Below are 25,421 nucleotides of genomic sequence, written 5' to 3'. Positions count from 1 at the left end.
AAAACCTATTCCTCTGGGATTCGTCTCTGGAACAAAGACAATGATACGAGCAATTTCCTCACTGACATTCATGCCGTTCTGAAATCATGTGATGGCATTTTAACAGGTTTTATGGGCGCAGGGGTCACGAGACTCACTCGGCACATGCAGTCAATTACCGGTTTACAGTGTCAATTCGAGTAATGAAATGAAATTAAAAGGAAGTGATTCATTCCCGACGGCACCAATATGTCTCTTACATAATCTCAAAGCCGCGCGCTCTTATTCTGTTGAGATGGGGGTTTTTTTCCGGTTTCTTCATTTCATGCCCTCTCTCTATGCCGCTCTCTCGCCGTTTCTTAGTCCCGTGTTCCCCATTAAAAGCTCATATCCCAGTGACCTCCACGTAGTCTCTGCAGGCCACATGACCTAGAGAGGGGGGGGTTTCAGAGGACCTTCTTATATCATTACACACACAGACACACACACAAACCCTCTCGTGGCCGCAGTAATTGCTGTGACACGGAAGGTCATTTCCAGAGACGATGCAGAATAAGGCCAGGTTGCTTGGGACTATTTTGCCATAATCTGACTCCGTCTCCCAATGAGACAGAAACAGCAAGTGACTAAACTAATGATATCTTATGTAAATCCCTTTTCTTTTTTTTTGCATTTTCTGTTGTTAAAGATGAATCTTTTTTTTGCGGAAACGATGCGCAAGGATAACAATAGATGAAGCCGTGTGCTTGGAAAGTCCTCGCAAGTCTTTTTGTGTAGGAAGGCAGGTTCTATTGGTGTGTGTGTGTGTGTGTGTGCAGCCTCACCGCGCCTCACTTTTCCAGACTGATCTCGCTTGTTTCGTGGCCGATCGATGCAGCTTTCCGACTCCGATGAAAGGAGAGGTTTGCTCGTTGAAAATCTCGCCATTTGCCACTCGACTCCGCTGTTGATCCACTTTGTCGCGGGTCATCGTGCACAATGTCACATCAATTGACTGGACTGATGGGAAGAGACAGACGGCAGACAGAGGGAGAAACTATTTTCCTCCGTCGGACTCTTACATCTTGCTCGGCTTTCACACTGTGTGAAACGGCGAATGGTTTGAACAAAGCTTGTCTGCACACACTACATATAGAAGTGGTTGTTTTTGCTCCTTTTAAAGGAGGAATTCAACATCATGTATTTATAGAAGTAAAAGTTTGTTTAATTAAAGGACATGTTAGTTTAGTAAAAGGATATTCAGGGTCATGGAGAAGTGTTTGAGATATCTTTGATTGACGGGTGTCTCAGCCTACCTGCTGTGGTTCAACTCAGCTTCTCCCAGGCTTCCTCCACTTTGACTATTCTGTGGATTTAGGATTAGATGGCACAAAAGTTAGTTTTTTTCAACTGACAATTTTGGAAACTGTTAAATTGTGTGCAGTACCGGCCTACACACACCCCTAATTTCTTTAAATTGTCAAATTGGTTCTGTGTTTCCTACTTCATTGTCTTGTTTGTCAGTGTCATATTGTACATATCTCCCACTCTTGATGTTTTGGAACAGAGCATTCGCTCCGTGAATTCCCTGTTGCCTCAGTGTGCTCTGCTGTTGTTATTTGCTCAACTCATTTCGTTTTATGCCTCTTTTCCCACATTTCTCTTCTTCTAATTTGAAACTGTTAGTTTCATTATGTTTAATATGGCCCATTTGTCCTGTTCTTATTTGCTGTATTCCTTTTTTTGCACAGGGATTAGAGATGTAATGATTCCCACGGGGAAGTTTGATCTTATTTTAACTCCTCTTTCGAGATCAGCGGGCGGAACTCGATTCTAAACTTTTATATGGTTTTGTGACGCCGCTTTAAAGACTTTGTCCTCTATCAACCTGGCACACACACACACAGAGCGACGGCAAGCGGCTTCTGCTCCACGAGGACGTGAGACCATGCGCACATTTCCGGGGCTTTTCACTCGTCCATTGTCTGGGATGTGAAATTTATTAAAAGCTACTTAGAAATGCAGTGAGCGGTGACCGCACTAACTCAGTCTTTTATGAGTCAATCACTCTAATAAACACCAAGTGACAGATGGACTTACACAAATGAGATTCACGGGCAATAAAAATAAGCCCTTGACATCTGAGTTAGAAATATGTCCATATTGGAAATACAGAATTATCCTACAAATACGTTTCGTGTGTGTACAGGCGCTGTGTGCAGCGGTGGTGTTGCCTGACGTGCTGCAGACCATGGCGCTGGTGTTCAGTGGGGCAGATGTTATGTGCGCCACTGGGGATCCCGCCTCCTCAACGCCGTACCTCTTGGCCCAACGTGCTGGACAGAGGCTGCAGATGGAGTTCCTGCACCAGAACAAACTCTCTGGTAAGCAACTGTAGTTAGCCCCCTTATAGGTCACACCCCGCCTGTTGCGGTTTGCTATGACGTATGATGTAGCCAGCTAGCTAATGAATGAAATTTATCGTAGCGCTTTTCACAGACATAACATCACAAAGTGCTTAACAGAGCAGACATTTAAAAGCATAAAAAACACAATGTGACCCTAGGGTCAATAAATTACATACAGAGAAAAATAAAAAATAGAATATAATATCATAAAATAAAAGCATCCTGTAATGGTATGCTAACTCCTTGATTTGGCTGAAAACTCTCACTTCTGCTGACATTTTTCCATCTAATTCTCATGAAAAAAAAATTCTGCAAAATGATCTCAAATATGCACTTGCTGCTTACATTACATTACAGTCATTTAGCATTTAGCTGGTCATGCTAACATTAGTGGGTTAAGTTAGAGCAGACAAAATGCCGTTTAATCAACTTCTTATGGCTCTCTAACATCTAAGTAAATACTATATTTCAACACAACTGTGCATACTTTTTCATTCACTGAAGAAGAGAAAAGGAGTTCCAGGTAGAATACAGGAAACTTTCCCATGGCCGGTGTTCAAGCCAGGTGAGATGCGAGACCACAGAAAGTAGCTATGAAACAGAATAACTCATGAATTCTCCTGGACCGACCAGAAAAAGGAGCTGACAAACTCTAATAAATCAGTGAGAGGCCTTTAAACTAGGTGTGCGAGTTGGACCTTTACAACCCTCGGCGCCACATATATTCAGCCCATTGTCTTTATACTTTAACAAGGCAATCATGTTTATAACTCTTACTCACCGCTGTGCCGCCACGTTTATAAAAAGCACAGTGGGAGCACAGTTTTTTTAGTTTTTTTTCCGCTGCCATGAATAGGAAATGAAGGCAGAACAACCCACAAATTTGAAGCCAGCAAGTTTGAAGTAAAAACAATAAATATGAATTGGTCTCTCTCGCTGCTATTTCCCCCCAGCTCTCCTTTGTATTACCCACCTCATGTTTCCCGCCATCGGATGCACGGCACAGATGTGTCGTGCGGCTCCCTCATGACGGGTTCTTTTGTTTGTGCGGTTGCACACGGGGCCGATGATGAGAATGTATGAGATTAAAGGAGCGAGAGAGGTCATTGGCCGGGGGGGGGCAGACTTTCTCAGGGACTGTATTTTTACATAATGCATGCGCTGCATCTGTGCACACTGTCCTGTGCAAAGCCTGTTAGGGACTCCTAATTGCTAGCTTGGGTCACCTGGTCGCATGGTGATGGCCATTACTTGGAGGTGTGCTAAAATACACACACCCAGAGAGACGGACGGACACACAAACGCACACACACTCACTCACGCGTGTGTGGTGTTGTCCATCGGAAAGGTGTAGCATACTTGCAGTCTCTATACGCTCATTATGTGTCTGGAAGTTGTTGTGCTTCATCATTAAAAAAAAAACAAGACAAATATGGAGCCAACCGGACTCTTCCTATAGAAACCAAACAGTTCAACCAAACAGACCAACTACTGCAAGCAAGAAGGACCGAGGATGGACCGAGGTTCACTCGGGGGTCAGATGCGCCGTTAACGTTAAAGATGGCGTCTTGTTTACAACAAAGCCAACATTTTCCACCTTTTTTTTTTTTATGAGGATGTCCAACCAATGTCTGCGGTACACGTAGTCAATTAAAGCAAATAATTCCTCACTGTAGGCAATATTGACCGAGATAGCAGAGTTTTCCCGCTTGCGGAGCTGTGCGGGCGATCTCGCGCATGATCTTCTGGCGCCCAGTATGCCTGCGCTGCATGAGGAAAATCTGCCATGTGGGATAACATTGCTCAATATTGCGATGACGATATGACTTACAATAATGAAACAAATACTAATAGTGTGCATATTAACTCTACATTTCCGTACATTGAATATATAACTAGGCTAAATGTAGTTTATATAGCAGCAACCGTAATGTTTACAACGGCAAAGTCACAATAGGAACTCAATAACATCTCACTGGAAACAAACCTTAAATGTCAATAAAATAGATGGTGGTCCTGACATCAAAATACAGAGTGAAGCTTGTAAAGCATGAAGAGTCTGCAACTTGATTCAATTAAGTTTGGAAACAAATGCCAATCATTGTCATTCTTTTTGATGGTGCAATATTCTGTTCCCCGAAGGAGCCGGAACTTTATATCACTACACTCGGTTATGAAGTTCTTTGGCACAGTATATTATGAGGCTCGATTGAGTATTGACTGACCCAATTAACTACGACGATCGAACGTACGACTGTATATGTGCACCTTTTGTAGCAGGTTTAAAAAGCTGTAAATAAATACAATTTGTGAAACAACAGTGGGGGAAAAAAAATGGACTATGTGACTATTATGGTGGTGCTGAAAAGATTAGGCTCCACACAAAACCCTGTCCAAATTCCCTGTTTGACATTTTCCGACTGCCGGACACATTGTCACATCACACAAAGCTGTGGAAAGTGGCGTCTCCTTTGTTTTTGTGCATGCAGCCCCCAGAGTTTGCAGGGAAAAAAAAAAGACGACATGTGAAAATTTTGATTCAACCAAAAAAAAATTGAACTTTTTCAGCGGTTGTGTCTGGCAGAGGCTGGGAACAATTCAATACCCACATGGCGCCATCCCTGCTGTATAGCTTGATGTTGAAACAGCGAAGATAGAGAGGAGAATAAAGAGAGCAACATAGCAGCCAATAGCAAGAACAAAACAGAGCGCGGGGTTGTTTAGGAGATCTAAGCCTCGGGTTACAGTTAAAGTTCGGCACATGCGAGGTGACATAAGGACAGATAAAAGTCTTTCCTCTTCGTTTGAAGCGGACGTCTGCTGTCATGGCATTATGCGCGGACCTGCGGTGGCCGTGTGCTTAGTATTCTCCCTTCTTTTTATTTCATCTCATAAAACACACATCCCCAACCAGGGTGCACTTCAGGGCCTTCGTTCACCCGCCACATGGTGCCGTAAAACCTGAAACTATATTGAATGAAATGGCAACATGGTTCTTCACCGAATTCCCCGCCCCCCCCCCCCCCGTGGGAGGCTGAGATAAGACGGCGATAAACAATCTCCAGACTGAACAGTTCTCAGTCTTCACAACTAAAATCTGAATTGGAGTGCCTCTCGGTGTGAGGACAACATTGCGGCCGCGTCTCCTTCGCAGTGTGAAGCGCGCTCCCAATTTGTACAAATAAAAACTACAGAAGCCGCTCGATTTCCCCCCGGATGTAGTGTCTGAAAACAAAGCTGTCAGCCTGCATCGCCCAGAAACCTCGCCGCTGTCCCTTCCTTCCACAGCGGCTCATTTGTAGCTCCAGCATTGGGACGTCCTCTGATGCCAGAGCATTGCTACTTCGTTAGCTCGCTCTCTCTCTCTCTCGCTCTCTCTCTCTGCATACATCTAAATGCATGCACGCGGGCCTCCACGGACCTAGCTGCCCCGCTCGCCCCATAGCACCCTGGGATACATGGTCATTTACATATTTCCCCCATCCCAGATTTCATTAAAATAACGCCAATGGCAGCTCTCCGAGGCAGTGTCTATTCGCATCTTTCAGGCACCCCCGAGGGCGAATGCTTCCACTGAGGCGGGTTCTTGTACGTCTTTAGGTTCCTTCATCATTTGTCATGTCCAGTGTGTTTTCCATATGTTGCACTCGAGAAGCTTCATAAGCCACATTGGAAACTAATTAAAATATCTAATATAAGGTTAATTTAGCTTATCTTGGGCGCTGTTGTAGCTAAACTGTAAAATGAACACACTGCCAACGTCAAACGTGTCTCGCGGTAATCTGTTTTGGCACAATTCACGTCTAACTGTGCCGTCACCGCCGTCTGTCCTGTCACTTCCCACTTTGAACACAGTGATGGATATGACACCAGACACGCACAACTGTGGAGACTGTACTTTGATGGTTGATGCCACTTTTTGAATGCTAATTCACTGTCCAAGTGGTCAAGGAAACCAATCTGTAAGGACGCAGTTTCTCCCCCAATTCCCCCGTTAATCCGTCGATCAATTGGAAGTTATGTCTCGACAAAAGCAACATCTGATGGACTCTTAATTTTAAATTCTCTTAACAACAAAATGGGCATTGTAAAAACCCAAACTGTTCCCATTTCCAACACCTTGCCGGCTAATCTAACTTAGTATACCGACGGTGTTGCCAGCGTGTCGCTGTCACGTCCCAAGTTTGCGGCGTTAATGGACGACCCAGAGGACAGGTTTGGCCGACGAACAGTTTCCTAACTCCGGAAAAGAAGTTTCATTGCTTGGACATGGCCTTGCTCTCTGTGCTGGTGCCGCCGGTCCCCGTCGGACTGGAAAGACACGTTGCTAATTGGTTCTTAAATGCTGCAGGTGGGTAACATTAGCAACTGAGGCTCCATGCCACTGCATGTCAGAACACAGACATGCAGGATCCGTTTATGCCAACTACACTCCTACCAGGTCCAGTCAGTTGATGTCAAAACATATTCGAGTTTTCACATCAGTGCTTTGAGTTTTGTAAACGTTATGTGGTACATTTTTAAAAGATGTCAGCAGTTGCATCGTGTATCTGAACCCTCATATATATTGACGTACGTTGGTTGAAATGTGTAAATTGGGCGTAAAGTTTTATTTGTGCGTTTATAAGTGACGCACCTTCATTTGATGTACTGTTTACATACAAATAAGAAAGAGTGCAGCTTTGAAGCAAGTCTTTAGAATGCCATACTTTGGAGAAAGCAGTGCCATACGTGTCACCAAACCAAAACGTGTGCCATTAGAACTATTTATAAGATGCTTACCGTACAAACAAAACACAAATGGTAGCTTTAAGGTTGCAATCTGATGTCTTCACGACAACAACTTGTGTGTCTTGCAACAAGACAGTGAGCCCCTGCCGGCTATTACCCTGTAAATCCCTGGATAAGAGCATCAGCTAATGTCCTAACTGTAGACAGAGCAGTGTAAACATGTAAATTGTGTTTTATGGGAGCTCCTCACTCCACCCAAGAGGACGTTCTACCGTTAAAAACCCCGAGCGAAGCCGGCAATGCCTCTCGCTGTTGACATCATCCCGCTTCTTCTTAAATGACACACCGCGGATTTGGAGGCAAAAGGAGTTTTATTGTTGCCACCCCAGCATCCCCGACGCCTCGAATCTCTGAAATCTCGCGGCACATTAAAAATTGATCCAGCCGGCTTTCTGTGTGGATAATAAAAAGATGAACATCAACACACACACACACACTAAATCAGAGGCCCTGTTTTGTCTTGGGTCTCCATTCCACCCTGCTGTTAGCAGCATCGCAAGCCTCTGCCAGGTTGTTGACGTGCATGTTTTTAACTCGTACACTTGGCTATTGGAGGGTCAGGAGGTCACAAGCAGCCGGTGAGTCTTTCTGACGGAGCTGTTTCCCCTGGTGGAGTGTCTGTGTGTGGACGGTTTTAATTTTCAAGTTTGAAAATGTGTGTGTGGCCTCTGGCTCAACAGCTCACTGAATAGCTGCATGTCTGTAACCATGTGAATGACAGTCCGTGTACGGTAGTCTCTTATCTTTAGCTGACTTGTACATTTCATCCATGCTTGCCTTGCATATGTTAGCCATTTGTGTTATTTACTGTGTGTGTGTGTGTGCGCCGATTACCCCACTGTCCACCGCTTGTCGGGGACCACTTTGTGACCGTTGCCGTGGGCGACCAGATGGCTAATTGAGCACTCTGTCATGTCACATCTCTTCGCTGGGGGACTGAGCCAATCAGCACGGGCCAGACTTCTCAACCGCCGCGCCCACAGACATCACAGTCCCATCTTAACAGAGTCCAGCTTTAGGGGCCCAGAGGGACTGTTTAGAAGGCTCACACACACACAGAGACCGAGAGAGAGAGAGCCTTGTTACAACTGATGCAGCATCAAGCCACTGGCTTATTTACATTCTCTCAACCTGAGCGGTTGGAAAATAGTCTGTGTGTGTGTGTGTGTGTGTGTGTTGGATTCACTTCCCTGCAGTTTGCTGATTAAATCCTGTCAGATTCCATGTATCGATGATGCTGCTGTTGGCGGACACACTGTCCCCCGTAGATTCAAAGCCAGATTACAGATGTTGCTCCCTAATGTCAGCCAGGCTTTATGTCACCCTGCTGCTGATTGGCTCTACATCATTGTGAATAAAAATGCCTCCATCCTGCCAGATGTGGTGCTGGTGTTGATTTGATTGCTACTAGCGAGACTGATCTTGAGCGACAGTGTATTTGTTGGGTGTTTTTTTTATAACATTTTTAGACATTACAGTCTTCATTACTCATAAACATGTTGGGGGGGAAATAAATATATTTTTGAAGTATTTTTATATAAAAACATTTTCCACTCCTAAATGTATAAATCTACTTAAGATTTGAACTTTTGGTGGGCTTTACCTTCATCATTTCATCCTCATTTAGTAATATACGTTTACAAAAATACTTACTTGAGGTTCTTACATGTGATATATGACATCCGTTTTATTAAATTTTTCAGATTATGCTCATTAATTCCTAATATTTACTGTAATTCAAAGATCATTAATGTGCATATGGACGCAGTTAATTCGTTATTCAGAGTAAGCCGTCTCGTTGAATGAACTGATTGTTTCTGCGGAGCGATACGCGGCCTTGAGATGAGGTGATGTCAGCAAAGGGTGGAAATGTCGCTTCAATTAAAAGTGGTTTCAATTATACCTCTTTTACCTTGCCTTGATGAGAGAGCTGGGGGTGGTGACGATACAAATCTGTGAGATATTGCCAAGGCTCCGGCAGAAAGTTGAACCCCAGAATTGAAGCTAATTGAATTTGAGAACGATAAGGTTGAATGTGGGGAGCTCTTAAAGCCAGCGAGAAAGGATGAGATGAGGGAGTTTAGCAGGAAAAGGAGGAAAACAAATTAGCGAGGAAGGCTTTTAATTTAAACGGCAAAGATGAAGACGGGAACTGAACATAAAAACTCATTTATTTTACAGATCCAGTACTGTACATGTAGGTATGTGTCTTGAAATGCTCTCGATAATCCTCGATAATTAAATGGGTTTAAAAAAAATCCTTGTCCTTGGATTTACTTGGGGTCAAATACGGCAAAAGTTATCCAAATTTAGAACTACCACTGCAGGTGGAGGTGAACTGATGAAGCATCGTGATGGCGCACTGCCACCATTACATTAATTGGGGAAAAGCATTTCCCTGCTCACCAACTGTATCCCCCCCCCCCCCCCCCCCCCCCCACTGTAGATTTCCCCAGACTGGAGCAGTGGTCGGAGAGCCCTTCCCTGTCTGACGTCTCCCTCTTCATGGATGGCTTCCTCTACATCTCCACCGGGCCAGCCAAGATGACGCTGGACCGCCGCGGAAGAGATGGTGAGCACGGATGCAGGTTTTTTTATTTTTTTATTTTTTTATTTTTTTTATTTTTTGTCGAGGCCGAACAATCCGTCAATCCTTATTTAAGCAATTTAAACTGCGTGTTTGTCAGGAGATCTACTCCAGTTAAGCGCTGAGCGATCAATCAGTGTCACTCTGTCGGTTGTCAAACTGCCAATCGTTTAATCCTTACACCAAACAGTCCGGTCCGAACGATCAATGAATCTGTCTTTCAAATGCGTTCTGCATCGGTCCTCTGGGAGTATGAAAGATCATCTGAGACGACCCAGCACCGAATGCTCTACGTCAGTAGCTACAGGGTAAATATAGGCCAGGGTTAAGGAAATTAAGATAAAAATACATTTAACAATTCACTTCAAGTCTTCTCCAAATCCACCTGAGAGATGCTACCCCCCCCTCCCTCCCAAATCTCCTTGTCCTGTCTTCCAAAGCAGTTTAAAACTTTTAATCAGGCTCCATTCCACACTCCTCAGCTGCTGCTGCTGCTGCTGCTGCTGCTGCTGCACCTCTCCTGCTCCGCAGCGGCCCCACTTCTCCAAACAGCTGGAGCGTTTCTCGGGCCCCCGTGGGTAATTAGGAGAAGGAGCCGGCTCTGGATGCCGCCCCTCGGGAATGGGGTTATTGGGAAAGATGGAGGATGGGGGGGGGGGGTTCCGGGTGGGACCTGACAGCTTGCGGCTACCTACCACTCGGATGAGCGGAATCTCCTTCGTCTTGGCCAAGACATCCATCTCTATTTCCGTCAACCCCGCACACACGCTCTGCTCTCATTGGTGGTCGTACATGCCGGCTAATGAACAGGGCTGAGGTTCTCGGAAATTGCCCCTTTGAGGAGATGGGAGGGAAAAATTCCCACCAGTGTCTATTGAAACTCTCATTATACGTAGAGGTGAGATTCACTTCCATTTCATTTGTTGAAGGGTGATTCACATGTATTGCAATTTGGGTCCTAATTCCGTAATAGCTGGCCGTCATTTATGGCGGTTATGATAATATTGCGCTCGCCAAGGAAATTGCTTGGACCTGGGAAACATGGCAACATTGCAAAATCTGATTGGTCGGATAATCGGGATTCAAATAAAATTGCCAGATTGTCTTGACCACTTTAAATAATCTTTCATTATATTTGCTCAAACTGTGACTAACGATGAAAACTTGAATCAAGCATTTTTCTTTCTCCGGGTGATTCCTCATGTTAAAGTACTTCCAGAAAAAGAACACTGCTGGCTGTATTTATAGAAAGAAACCCATTGGTATGACATTAGAGAGAGCCTAAGACTACAGATGCACATTTTTTGCTAGAGGTCCATTTTTAGTCACTGTTGTGCATTTTGTACCGCATACCGACACCGCGCCATTCCAAAGCTGTACCCTTCTGATGACTGATGCCTGTAATATCTCGGACGATAAACACCCCGTTATGTCATCTGTTATGAAGAGCCGTACAAGTTTGGCTTTTGTGCTTTAATGGGGCTTTAACTGCAGATGCAGGCTGTTAAAAAATTCAGAGGGGTTGGGTTCGAAAACTCGATGCGTTTCAGCTTCTTCAATCATGAGGGAGCACTGTCAGGACTTTGCGACCATGGACGAGGTGTTTTTATTTATTTTATTTTATTTTTTAAAGCGTACTCCAGGATGCCTTTTTCGCTTCCTGGCTAATGGTGAGATGGTCTATAGATACACCCAAGTTCTTAATAATTCATAGTTTGTAGTCTGGGCTTAATAAAAGCACTCTGCCACAGCATCCGAAACTTTTTTGTCTGGAGCCGACTCCAAAAGAGGCTTTCGTGCCTCCGCTGATGGGGAGCTAAATTGAGAGTACGACATGAATGAATCTGGCAAGCGATGTCGGAAATGGCCTCGACAGAGGTTCGTATGGGGGATCATTGTGCCAGTCCACCGTAAATGAGATAAAATACTGTGCCACTTAGTGTTTGGCAAAACACTGTGTTGAGTCTAGGCGCCGCCGGGACTGTAGATTCGGATCAGAACAACAATATTCATTCTTGTTATGCTTGTGCTGAAATCTAGGTTGAACTGGTTTATTCTCCAGCGTGGAGCCACTTTATTAGCTCCTCAGTTGAGCTCCGCTCCATATTCGGCTTTTTTACGCAGTTGATTCCAGCGTAAATGAAGTCATGCTACTTCCACATTAAGGAGTGTGTACATGCTTTATGTACATCTGTGTGTGTGTGTGTGTGTGTGTGTGTCTGGCCACTCGGGAGAGTCTTGGGAGGAGAGAGAGAGAGAGACGCGAGGCGGTTACTATCTGAAATGGTGAGTGGCAGCAGGTAAAGGCCAGCCCCTAATTTCTGATTCGTTTTGTCTTCTCCTCATCAGCTGCGCTCTGTAACAGTAACTCAACCGCTGAGAGAGAGAGAGAGGAAGAGAATGAGGTGGTGTGGAGAGTCGAGAGAAACGTAGAATGATGTTCACAGTTTTATTGAGCACACAAATCTGAGCGCATATGAACATTCAATTACTCGCATCTACAAAGCCGGAGTCAAGTTTTTGAGAATAAACCAAATATTGTTTATGGTTTCTGCTAAAAATTAGCTGTCAAAGGGTGTTTAATGATTGGAATACATAAGCAGTCGCATTTATGGGAAAAAACGAAAGCTGTTTCAACAATTCGTCTTAATTTAATATGCTTTCGGAGTGTTCATATTACTGTGCCTCTGCATGCCTCAATGAGTCAGTAGTGCAGTTTTTTTAAGGCCAAAAATACATGGTAAATAGTGTTTTTTTTCTTCTTCTTCTTTATCTTATGTCATATCTGTCCATTCCTCCCTGTAATGAAGTGGGCTGTAATTCTGGCACAGACGGATCGTTCAGATCCCTTCAGTTTCTCCATTTCCATTTCCCCAGACAAGCTGTCCAGCAGATGTCTTAATCACAGATATTTTAGTCCGATGGCGAGATAGGCAGAAGATTGGCGGAAGGGTGGGGGGGGGGGGGGGCACAGCCTGCTTTTATTCCGATGCATACTGAAATGGGTGTCTGTGCAGTGTTGATAAAAAAAGTTTCGGGGGACATTGGCCAAATCTTGAGCAGTGCAGTTGGAGACACAATCCGAGACTTTTGAGTAAGTATGTAATTCTCTAACTTTGGCCGTTCAGCCAATGACTAATACGACCATAAATTTTGCCATATTGCTGACGTGATGAGTTTAATCAACCTGTTCATCTTGCATACTTGGAGCATTTAGCAAAATTACCGAAGTGAGCGAGGAGAAAATAAAGCAGAGAAAGAGATTCCACGTTTCTTCTTGGAAAAAAAAAAAAGAAGCTATGCGGGGGGAGCACTCTTGGCGTTCAAGCTAATTGGCCCAATTTAGCTGGTGGAGGCACATACCACGGTTGGCTTCCGCTAGCGTTGTCTCTGGCGGCTGGTTGCGGACTCCCGCGGGGAACGGCTGGGCCGCGGGGGCCATTGCTGTTGTGTGTGTGTGGGGAACAGCTGGCAATGGACGCAGCTGCCTGATTGTAAATCAAGCACTATTGTTCCCCCCCCCCCCTTTTTTTTTTGCACGGCTGCTTGTGTAGAAGCTTGTGGTATCCCGCCCGCGAAAGAAATTCTGCACCACAAACAAAGAAGGAAGAAGGATGCTTGCGATTCGCCGTTGTGAGTTCTTTTTTTTTTTTTGATAGAGCCAGTTTCCTGGTGGAATATCTTGAAGGGATCCAAAGGCATTCATTGCTGCGTGAGGAAGTAACTTCTGCAACAACATCCCCCAAAATAGCTGAATAACAGTTCCATTCAATTGAGTAAAACTCACTGCAGCTATTCCACATTTACACTGAAGTCATTATTGTGCTGAAATAACCACCACACGTCTTTCTATCTTTGAGGTCACTTTCAGGCCTCCATGAAAACGCCTTCTTCTGTCCTCCCATCAGTCCACCAAATCCTTCATGTTCATTCACTGTTCAACCCCAAAAGAGATGAGTGGATCTGGAATTACATTTGTCACACGTGTGTGTTCTCCCTGCACCTTTCTGGCCCTCCTTTAAACCCTCTTCTTCTGTCTCCTCACTCTTATGTGGTCATCTGTTCTTTCGGGTGTGCCGGACAATATTAGGACAACTCCTCAGAAGCTGCTTGGTCGAGTGGTGAGCCCAGGGACCCGGGGTCCTGCAGCATTTTGCTTCCTGGATTCACGATGGGATTTTTAATGTCTTTTCTCTTTGGAGTTGAGAGAAAATAAAAAAAATAAAAAAAAAGTTCTTCTTTGTCCCCTCTACTACAGTGCAGAGTCCGACATTTCAAGGAGACAGGATCCGAACGCCACGTGTGCCAACATGAAAATGAAATCTATTAATAATTCTGATGTTCTAGGACAATCGAGACAAAGCAAAGCCTTCCGTGACCCCTCATCACTTAAATCCTGTTTTACTTCAGTCGTTTTTTCGAGTTCAAGCCAAAGTTATTCAGGAATCTACGAGAGAAAAGAAAGATCATTTTATTGCCCAGCACTAGTTTTTCGTGCTTTCCTATGATGTTGTTCATCTTGGGTCCCCTCACATTTTAGACAATTGCTATTTGCCGCCATTGATGTCGCGTTAACGGAAATGTAGTACCAGATACCAATACCATAACCCTATCTGATACCAAGGTAATATAGAAAAACAAAGCAATAAACACTTTGCACTAAGAAGTTAAACATGTATTTGTTGTTTATGAGCATTATGAGGGGAAAAAGGCAAAATGGCGAGATAATCAATGGCAGTTTTCCAGCAACTTATGATGGCAATTGACTTCATTTTGTGTGCTTTAAGTGTGCTTCTGATGATTATCATGGTCTGAGCTTTTCAGACGGTACAAATGAAACTACTCGGTTAGTTATGGAGGTAAAATGACTGGAAAATGCATCACAAAATACAAACTGAACTGTATTATAGTGGGCAATGATGGCCATGACATTTTCTGGAAATCCATTTGGAACGGAAGGGAAGTTACATCTCTTCTGTCACCAAGACAACAGTCCGTCCTGTCAGACAGATGGAATTGGGAATGACTTTAAATACCAGTCTCTCTCTCTCCAACACACACAAAGACACTCACACACACACACACACACTCGCATGCAAAGCTGCTACCTGCACACATGATTTAAGATAAAGATTATGATTATTCAGCTGCTGGAATAATTTTTTTCTCTCTCTCAGCGCAGTGGGGTCAGAAGAAGTCTTTTTTTTAAATGCCACAGTAAGCAACAAGATATTAGCCGTTTTGCAGATTCAATGCCGTCTGACGTTTCAGAAAGAGCCGTACAGCGAGGCAGTGCAAGGGTGAAAGAGAGCGAATCTGACATCCTCGTTTCCTATGCTTATCACACCCTTTTTCACTCTATCTGTCCCTTCAGAAACATCACACACAGTTGGCAGAGGAATGTGCAATTAGCATATTCATGAGATGAATACAGTGGAAACTTTGGAGTCACAAGCGACAGGGGGTGCGAGGGGAGGGGGGGGGCGCGCTGTTTGTTTGTGTGTGTGTTTGTTGCGGAACACAAAAGCAGATGGCACGGTGACTTTGTAAAAATCCCAAATTAGGTGTGTTTTCATGAACTTCATGCTCATTGGCTATGTAAATCGCACAGTCAGACAGTCCTGAAAGACCATGTTGTTCTCCAGCGTTCCCGTCGAGATCACGCTGGTTGATAGAAATCTGCTCGGTAGTTAGAGTCTCTAAAAAGGGACCGGTGATGACGTCGCCTCTGAACTTTTGACACCAGACGCTCGCTCAACGTTCTGAGCTTTTTAGACATTAATGTCACAAAGATTCCCTAAATAAAAGCACGATGAACCTGTCTGAGGATTTGACAAAGACGGACATCTTCATTTGAGTACATATTTTGCCAGCCGAAATCAAATTGTTGCAGGAAATTCAACCTCCGTCTCTTTATAGTGCATCTAATACTTGACTTCTTTCTCTACAGGGCTTGTATGAAGGCAACTAAGGAGTCCATGAATGTGAGATACGAGTTTACGGTTCCTCCTCAGCATTGGGGAGGTTTGTTTCGGGCATTAAGCCGCCCTCTGAAGAGCGTCAAGCGCCACAATTCAAAGTGCAAATATAAGCAAAGCTCGACTCTTCTAATGCCGCGTGTCTTCAGTAAGCTTGACTTAGTCGTCCTCCAATGGACAGAAGAAAGGACCGCCTCCCCCTATCCGATTCATCATAAAGTTAAAGCACAAACTACATCTTCTGTTCTTCAACAGTGAGATGTTTGCACTCCTCTCTCCATGCCATTGCCTCTTTTGCTGCATTATTGATGTTTTTTTTTTTTTCCTTCTCTTGGATGTTGATTCTGGAGGTGTGTTTGCTCGAAACGCCGGCCTTCAGGTGGTGTGATCTTTTTTTTTTGACGCCGTCACATCTCCATTCATCTGTCAGAGTGTGAAAGCCGAATGCACGGCGTCTTATCTCCGGACTTGTAAGCGGTTTCTCTGTGGTGCTGTCTTAGCTCCTAGAGAGTCATTAGCGCCGTTAAATGGGGTTGGAGTGGTGCTAATTGTTCACAAACCAATCACTAACATTGCAGGCACTCATTCATTTATTTTTCTGACTATAACAACAGCCAATTTGTTACATTTGTATCAGTATGCAAATCATGGCTCTACAGTAGTTATTAAATAGATGCCAGACATATTGGAGGATTCTGGGTACAACCTAAAACAATAAATGTTCAAATGAAAAGTTCTCAATGTGGCATTTAGAGCATTAATGTAGCCCCTGCAGTAGATATGCTCTGAATTCCATGTTGAGAACCTATAACTCGTTAAAACTATTATTTATAGGTAGTTGAAGTATGTAATACAAAATGTGTAAACCCCGTACGTGGTGTGTCTGTATGTGTTTGTGTATATTTCAGACATGGCCCGTCGTTGGTGTACTTTAGAGGGCGGCTTCCTGAGTTACTACGAGAGCGAGCGTAGCCCGTCGGCCATCGGCCGGGTGGACGTCTCCGAGGTGGTCAGCCTGGCTGTCGGCAACACAGAGACGATGACCGGAGCTGGGTATGAGCACACACGGACACACTGTGGACGGGTCCCTGCTGTCGGGTAAAAAACTAAATCTGCTGTAAACTTTTTCGGCATCAGAAACACTTCATTGGATTTTGAACAGTTGTTCAGGCGAGCTGTAGGGCTTCCTTTACACAAGATAAATCGCTCTCACAGACGCGCACACTATGCAGTCAAACCCATTTGAAATGCCATTAAATCATAATTCATATTTGATTGTTCAAGCTGCTTTGAGGTCTTTTAAAATGTTTTATTTAAAAACAATATTACTTGGCTATATTACAGTTTCCTGCACATGTAACACACATCTCAACATGATCGCACCTACACAGCTTCTTGTCATCCGTCTCATTAGCATAATCTCAACTTGAGTATTATTCAATTTAAGAGACCCTATCACGGCTTTATGGGCGCTATATTTCCTGTTTACTCCGGCGGAGACGCGGGCGGAACGTCGCGGCTTTAACTGCCCTCCCTCCGTTCCCGCACATCGCTTTCTCGGATTATGATTCAGTTAAAAAGTTTCTCCCGACAGCAAACTTTTCTTTATGTCTTCTGGAAGTGTTACAAACGCACCAAAGGAGGAACAGATGTCTCGATCCTTTCCCGCTCACCCTCTCCCCGCTCCCATTGGGTTACACTCTGTGTGTGTTCATGTGTGTGTGTGTGTGCTTCAGTTCCCCTGCGAGGAGCCTGATAATGGCTTATGATTGAAGCGTAAGCCAGGTCCTTAATGACAGCAGCAGATGTTATGAAGAGGAAACAAAGCTTTTATTTGTGCGTTTTTATTTATACAGCCATTAGAAACACAGCTGCCCAGCTACAACGATGACCTTTCCAATCAGCTGGACACACACACACACACACACACACACACACAGTACGATGATGCCATGTTGTGTGCACAGACGCTACAAAGCAACGGTGACATGGTGCCGTTTTTTAGCTTTGGCGCATACGTCCACAGCTACAGGTGAAGGCTATTATTCCTCCCTCGCTAACACTCGTAATGGCTGTGCGTTTCACTAGATTAAACTCTGCCGCTCTCCCCTCTCCCTCTTTGGCAACTTCCAGCGTTCCCCAGCATGCCCGAGCGGGGACGCCTCACCTCTTGACTGTCTGCCGCTTATGAATATTAACGTATGCAGATGACACGCTCCCACCGGCAGCCTATCGCCGCGCTACAGGAAGCCGTAGGCGTCGCTTCCATTAAGCCACAGCGTTCGGGGTAATTGCACCGTGGCAGAGGACACCGTGAATCACGGCTCCGGCCCCCCCCCCCCCCCCCCCCCCACATGCGTCTGCTGGCAGTTGTATGAATATTACAAATCCATTCTGAGGAATTAATGCAAAGGGAGTATGTTCGCTGGTGATAAGTTGAGGTTTTACGCTCTGTTTCTACAAGAATATTCGTAAGTTAATTCTGACCTTCAAATTCAAATGGATATGTTGGAAGCAAAGTTTTCTTTTTCTATTTCGTCTGTTTGGCTTCTTTTTTTGCACCGTTTCACTCTTTTCTCACTGTCTTCTTTTCTCGCACGCAAACGAAAAAAAATATCGCCGACTTTTTAAAAGGCTGTTAGAAGGGCTTAGGTGCTGACTTTGTCAGCGAGATGGGATAGATATATGAGGGCTGGGGAATTAAGAGTTTCCTCAGAGCACAGGAAAGCCTTCAGGTGGAAATAAAATGCTCCAGAAATACGTACACATACATCTCTGCTTGTTTAAACCACCGGTGAATCTTGTGCAGCAGGTTCCTCCGCAAGGACAGAGTACATGTGCGCTCTGTCAAACGTCACTCAAACCCAAGAAGGTACTTTTTCCGATAGCACGCTCAAATTATCACATGATCTTTACCTTTTCGTTCAGATCAATTGTATTTCCATGATCTTTGTCGCTCTAGCTACACGTCCTATTGGGTTACCAAATTCTTACATTAATCAAATTCAGACATCGAGTAGGAAACCAGGTGTGCTTTCTCATGACGGAGCATGTGAGTGCAAATGGACCCAATTATTTTTTTTACTTTTTATCACAAATACACCTGAAGGAGGAAAACGCACGTACGGTACAAGAATGCGTCCTGTGTGAGGATAGTATGTTGTCTCGTGTCGCTCAGTTTGTTCATGCATGTTATATTGTTTCAACATCTCTCTCGCTTTGTTTCTAGCTCGCTCTACCCCCTCTCCCTGCCCACTCCCTCCCTCTGGGACACTCATAAAGCAGTGTTCATCTCTCATCCCTCTATCTTCTCCCATCTTTGCAATAGCATTTGCCCAGCACGCCAGCGTTACCCCCCCCCCCCCCCCCCCCCCCCCCCCCCCACAGCCAGCCAGTCCTTCCCTCTCTCTCTCAGGGACTTCCTCTAACAAGCGCCTGCACACCTGCCGGCGAAGACGGGGGGGGGTCACACAAACACCCGTGTCTCGCTTGCTCCCCTGACACATGTAAGAAAGGGAGCGAATCGGCGCTGGCGTGACCCCCCCCCCCCCCCCCCCCCCCCCGCGCGACACGCCACCTTAAACGCCCACCGCTGTCTCATTCAGAGCCTCCCTCGCTGTAGCGTGCCAAACGGAAACGAGGCCGCCGCTTGCCAAGATAGTGATACTCTGACCTCTGTACCCTCACACTGAGAGAGAGATGGAGAGAGAGAGAGGAGGTGGTGGTGGTGGTGGTGGTGAAGGCAGAGACAACAGGAGGACCAACAAAGATTAATAGCTGCCATTTTGCTTCCGACGGCAATGGTTTTGACAGATTCAAGGCAAAATGAGAATACAATTCATAACAGCATGCTCTCAATTAAAAAAAGTTCCACTCCAGATATCTAACGGTGAGCTGCGTGTCTCTGGCAGGGCCGTGTTCACCGTCGAGCTGTACCTGCAGACGGAGCGAGTCCTGATTGTCGGGGCTGAAACACAGGAAACGCAGCATGACTGGATCCAGGCGCTAACAAAGGTGACACACTTTGCATGCAACACACACACACAGGGACACAACCGCACTGATTTCCGTTTCCTCCTTTTTAAGTTTGTTTTTCACTTACAGCTACGAGTAAGAACCTGTGTATGTGGTGCAGAATACAGCACAGCCATACTTTTCCTTCCTTCACTGTTGCTACTTTGCAACACATTGTCTCAGTGAGCCCCGTGCTGCCTGAGCTTCTTTCAGTAAGATCTTGCAATAATAGCCTCCATAAGTATGTCCCCTAGTCCCTTTTTTTAACTCTTTAATCCCAGGCAACGAGTCATAGATAGTGGGAGGTATAGCCGCGTTAGTCCATATGTCTCTCCATCTGCACCACAGGCCTTCCACACCTCCGTATTTCAGTACGACGCAATGACGGCGTCGAGAAAGGGAAAGGTTTATCCTTACAGGCTGCACCTGTTCTGTTTTTGTGTCTGCAGTTTGTTTTCAGGTTAACGCTCCACAGTTCCACGCTTTTAAAAAGTGAAGCTTCCTTAATTCCCAAGCCTGGTATATATGTCGCTCTTTTTTCCGTTGACTCGCAGTGCTTCGTCCCGGCTAAAGTCGAGGGACTGGTGCAGAGAGACGTCGAGCTGATTGGCAGACTGCACTACAAAGAAGGCCATGACCTGTACCACTGGAGGGTGGGCTGGTTCGTGCTGGAATGCTCGGCCCTGCACTTCAGCTCAGGGGAAGAGGAGGGAGAGGAGGAAGTCCTCCAACTCAAACAGCTACATGAGCTCAGTAAGCATTATTATTTGTCTCGGTCTCGCTGTGTTTTGCAGTCCTTCTTGAACCAGCGAACGTGTGAGAACAGTTAACCTCTTGAACACCTTCTTTGTAAACGTGGAGAGTGTGACACAGCTTCTTCCGTTCTGATCTCTCTCCTAGTCTCTAACACTTAAACAGACTGGTCCTGCTGGGAACATTTCTCCAAGATACAATTATTCGAAGGATAACATGGTCCTCATCCGTGAAGTGAAACATGAATCCCACCTTTGTGTAACTTGTCCAAATACAACCCTTCAGGGTGGCGGAGACGCGCGTTACACGAGCCGTCAGAAACACGCGTAGGTAAGAGCGAACGAACACGTTGTGTAAAGGATGGTCAGTGGAGGGAAGCTGCCAGTCACCGGGGAAGTCTCAAAAGTTCTCAGATAGACTTTGGCAGATTGATCGATGGCAGCCAGTGTGACGTGCGGCCAGGAGGTGGGGGAGAATCGACGGATCTCTGTAATCCATTTAAAGCTCGACGTGGATGAAATCGCGGCAAAGTGCCGCCCCATCTTCCCACCTTGGGCGGGATAAAGAACTGCAGCAGTGCTCGTTTTTAGTCCCGGCTCTTGCAAACCATATTTGTCACAGCCGAGGAGCCGCTGGCGCCAGACGGGGACTATGTTTTGTCGGGTGGGGAGGGGGGGGGGGTGGTAGGGTCTGGAGCATTGAAAGGATCCCTTTAGGAATCACAGTCTGTGACATGGGATTAACTGTTATTTTCTCTGCAGTGACACCACCACATGAAAGGTGCTCCTGTGAAGCAGTGAGGCATTTAATAAAAAAACAAACATTTTTTCAATTAAAATCACTCCATGTCTCCTGCATGCAGCGCTTCAGACTGCATCAGGAGGATTTTGCAAGTGTGATGCAGCCTGTTATTTTGACTTGAGGCTGGCAGAGTTACGATTCTCTCAATCTCTCTTCTCAAAACGCACGAAAGGGCTTTCATACCGGAGGAGAGTAAGCGCTCTAATCTTTTGCCTTTCATTCATTTTATCCTCAATTGCCTCGTCTGTAATTTGTTCTCTGTTTGTCTCCCGATGACGAGGAACAGATTTTACTGTCTTTGTCACTTTGTCTTTCAAAAGGAAACGTATAATGAACAACTTCACAAGTAAATAAACAAAGAAACTAAAAGGAATCCTTTCCCCCAAAAGAACACGAGTGCGCTCGCTCTCTGAGGGGGCTCAGCTGTGTACTTGCGAGACGATGGATCTTTCTTTGTGATGACCCGTGTCAAGATGCTGCACAAATAACCAGAACTAAAGTCAAAACAAGTGGAGGAAATCACATGTACAGTTGGATAATCATTAATCTGTCGCGGCGCACAAATCGGCTTTCTCACCCAGGACCTTCTGAAGTGAGCGGTTTTCGAGATAAGACCGTTAACTTTGAGCTCATTCGGTGCAATTTTCTCAGTGGATTTATCTTAAGGCGTTGGCGAAATAGAGAGGGGAAAAAAACACAGTTAATTCATTGCTCTCCTCAATCATCTAAAAATGAAGATAGGCATCAGCACAAGACTGCAGTCCAGCATATTTAGCAGCCAGATGTCAGTGTGTCCCCACTGAAGTTCATTTTAGGGTATCATTCTATTTTTTTTTTAAAGATGATTGAGATTTAAAGCAATCACAGCTAACATGGTCAGCACCGTCAGTGATGATTCATGTCCGTTTGGAGGATAACTTGGATTTGAGAAATAATTCAGTGAATAGTCAGATTCTAATCAGACCAATATTTCTCTCCTTAATGTTGATTACACACACGAACAATAACCTGCATGAGTAGCAATCTTTCTTCGTCACGATTGTGTAAATTGAAAGGGATCCTTTTCAGAAGTATTTGTTTTGGTTTCCATTCATGCAAAGAAGAAAAACAAAACTTCAAAATTCCATTGTTGGTCGAGCTTTGCTATCACGGCGAAAATCAGTGGATCCCTCAACTGCTTCCCATCCGAGAACATTCAGTCCCAGGACTCGACGAGGCTTATTATATTATGAGGTTATCATATAATACCTGGCAAAATAAACAACATAATACTGAAAATGTGCACCAGCCTTCTAAATCACCCTGTTTTTGTTAGAGGGGGGGGAAAAAAACCCGCTATGGAAATCTCTTACGGGACGCCGAGTACAAATCGTGAAGAGAACAAGGCTGCAGACTTAGTTCCTTATCACACGAACATATTCGGTGATAAAAAAATCCCACTGAGCTGTAAGATGGATAAAAGAGGACTGCTGTGGTTTGTTCACAAAGCGGTGACAAGTGTTTTTGCATTTACCTGATAACACTGTTAATAAACCTCTTAAGTCAACACAAATCTGCGACGTTTTCGGGCTTTCTTCTCTCGTTGTTTGGATCACAATGAAATACGGTGCCCTTGAAAATCTGCCAAAGAAAACAAAAAGCAAATTATTTGTTGAGAGAGACTTTGGGGATTAATTGCTTTAGCTGTTTCACTCAACATGCAACGGACTTTCTAGCCAAAACAACACCGTTACATGTCATATTTCTTTTGCCGATCCTCTTTTATTCAATTAAATCGTTTCCTGTCGGTGCTGATAATTGATCCGTGTGTTTATTAAGCAGTTTGTTGGAGAACATTGAAACTAGTTGTAGATGAGATGTGATGAAAATATTCATTCATGATGTACAGTACAAAGAAAACATTGTTCATAGGAAGGCTATTTTTTTTTTTTTCTCCAGCAATTAAAATTTGAGTTTGGTAGATGTGGAGGTCAACCTCGGATGAAGGGTTGTAAGGTTTACTGGAATCAAGCGACTGTGGGATGAAAAGAATAGTTTAACATTTGAACAGGATTCGGTTCTCACTGAGAGCTGGATGAGAAGGTCGAGACCACTCTCATGTCTGTATGGTGAGTGTGAAGATAAAGCCAGCAGCCCGGATCACAACGTGTCTTAGCTTTTTGGTAGAAACGGGTAAACAGCTAGCAGGTAAAACAAAGCAGCTCTAGAGCGAATTAATTAACACGTTATATCCTCTTTCTGTAAAAACACGTTTTTGTTTTCTACTAAGCTAACTAGTTGTTGGCGGTAGCTTCATATTTCCCTTACAGAATAAGGGTTTGAAAGTATTCTTGGTAAGAAAGTGAATAAGCGTATTTCCTGAAGAACTCTTCCTGTAAATCTTCAATAAATGACCCTCTGAGAAGAGCAAGAGACTTTTGTGGGCACCGTGACGTCATCTTGCAATATCCCGTAATTACTTCTGGTTCAGGTAGCAAGTTAAGCGAGCTGGGTGGAGTCCAGGTTGTTCTCTTTTTCTTTCTTTCTTTGATATGTGTCCATTATTTGAGCACAACCAGTGGGAACTTCAGTAAGATGAAAGTGCCAGATGTTGTTGTCTGGAGATTTGTGACTCAACTGCGGAGCCTCATATCTTTGCTTTGTTACGCTTTTCTGTTGTGTGTGTGTGTGTGTGTGATTGTTGCCATGATCCAAGCAGCTGCTTGAACCCACAGAAGAGATTACGGCGGAGCTTTGGAGTCCCTCTGCTGGGTTTTTCCTGTATCCTTGCACTGTTGTTTTAAAAAGAGTGATTGTACTGATGAAGAATGGCATCAAGTCCCTCTTTCTTTTTGTTCCCTTTCCCTTTTGGTGTGTTAAATACTTTCCCTCAGTCCAATCTCATTTGGTTACATTTCCACCAACTTCACATGAAGCTTGATGACCATCGACACTTTGCATTCATGCCCCACTGCCCTTCTCTTGTTGAAACACCCTTTTCGTGAGTCTGCGACACAAAAACCAGACCCGTGTTTCCCAATACAACAAGGAAATGCTGTTAACTCCAATCGGATGCATTTGCCTCTCCACCGCTGTCCTGCTCCTTCCCTTTTTCTTCCCACTACACGTCTGCACATTTGAAAAGACCAGTCGGGTACGTCTGAACATATTGTGCAGGTTATTATTTGCAGGGATTGACTTAAAGAGTAAATGAATACTGGGACCTTTTCAGTGACAGGAAATGAATGCGTTTTTTTCGGGTTTAATGGCGAAAGCGCATCAGCGCTCGTGCTTTAGCCGGAGATTGCAACAACCGTAAATGTCAGACTTAAACACGTTACTTTGCATTAGCGCTTTTCTCTCGTATGTGAATGTGCACCGTTGACTTGTTTCCCCTTCTCCCCCCCCCCCAGCTGTCTCCATGCACACAGAGGGTGAGGACAAGATCCAAGTCCTGCTGATGGTGGAGGGAGGAAGGTATGTCTGTTTGATAATTGGCAAGTGCATTTGCGATACAACAACACGATGCATTATGCAACGCTGTACACCTTTGATTTCGTCCTTTTGTCTCGTTAGTCCGAATGCACTTTACCTACTGTAACCGTCCGCGGCAATCAACGCTGCCTGCTTCGCTTACACAGACGGTGTGAGATTGCACGTGACACCAGCACACAGTTCCAGTGTCCCCTTCAGAATAATCCAACTCGACTTTGCACTCCGTTAATTGCTCTTCGTTTTGTGTGCGTTTGATGAAAGCTCATGGGAAGCGGTTGTTGTTTCTGATGTGTGTTCTGCAGAAGCACCGTGCGATTCCTTTTTTTGGTTGTGTGTTTAATGACTGAGCAAAGCTTTGTCAAATGAACGAGCAACTTTTAAACATGAAACACGATATTGTCACCGGAAATTCCATCATGACGCGCTACCGCATGAATAACAACTGCTTTTCTGTGTTTAATAGAACCGTCTACATCCACGGCTTCACCAAGATGGACTTTGCGCTGTGGCACTCTGCCATCACGCTGGCTGCTGGCACAGATGGCAAGGCGCTCAGCGACCAACAGCTGACTAAAAACGGCGTCCCTATTATAGTCGACAGTTGCATTGCTTTTGTCACCCAATACGGTGAGTTACCGCGTACCTACGGGGCGAGGA

General features: G+C 44.8%; 1 protein-coding gene across 1 annotated transcript in view; it reads left to right on the top strand.

The window, feature by feature from the left end:
- The window catches only part of arap2 (ArfGAP with RhoGAP domain, ankyrin repeat and PH domain 2), an 86,085-nt gene that overhangs the window by 42,791 nt on the left and 17,873 nt on the right, over positions 1 to 25,421 (top strand). The window contains exons 14-20 of the mRNA XM_079295717.1: positions 2,168 to 2,342; positions 9,604 to 9,729; positions 16,631 to 16,775; positions 19,634 to 19,736; positions 20,291 to 20,489; positions 24,683 to 24,746; positions 25,228 to 25,391. Of these exons, the coding sequence (XP_079151843.1) occupies positions 2,168 to 2,342; positions 9,604 to 9,729; positions 16,631 to 16,775; positions 19,634 to 19,736; positions 20,291 to 20,489; positions 24,683 to 24,746; positions 25,228 to 25,391 (976 nt within the window). The remainder of the gene's footprint in view (positions 1 to 2,167; positions 2,343 to 9,603; positions 9,730 to 16,630; positions 16,776 to 19,633; positions 19,737 to 20,290; positions 20,490 to 24,682; positions 24,747 to 25,227; positions 25,392 to 25,421) is intronic.

Source organism: Melanostigma gelatinosum (assembly GCF_949748355.1).
Source record: "Melanostigma gelatinosum genome assembly, chromosome: 23".
NCBI classification, from domain to species: Eukaryota; Metazoa; Chordata; class Actinopteri; order Perciformes; family Zoarcidae; genus Melanostigma; species Melanostigma gelatinosum.
The sequence above is the reverse complement of the archived record's forward strand: the minus strand, read 5'-3'. Positions and strand labels throughout refer to the sequence as shown.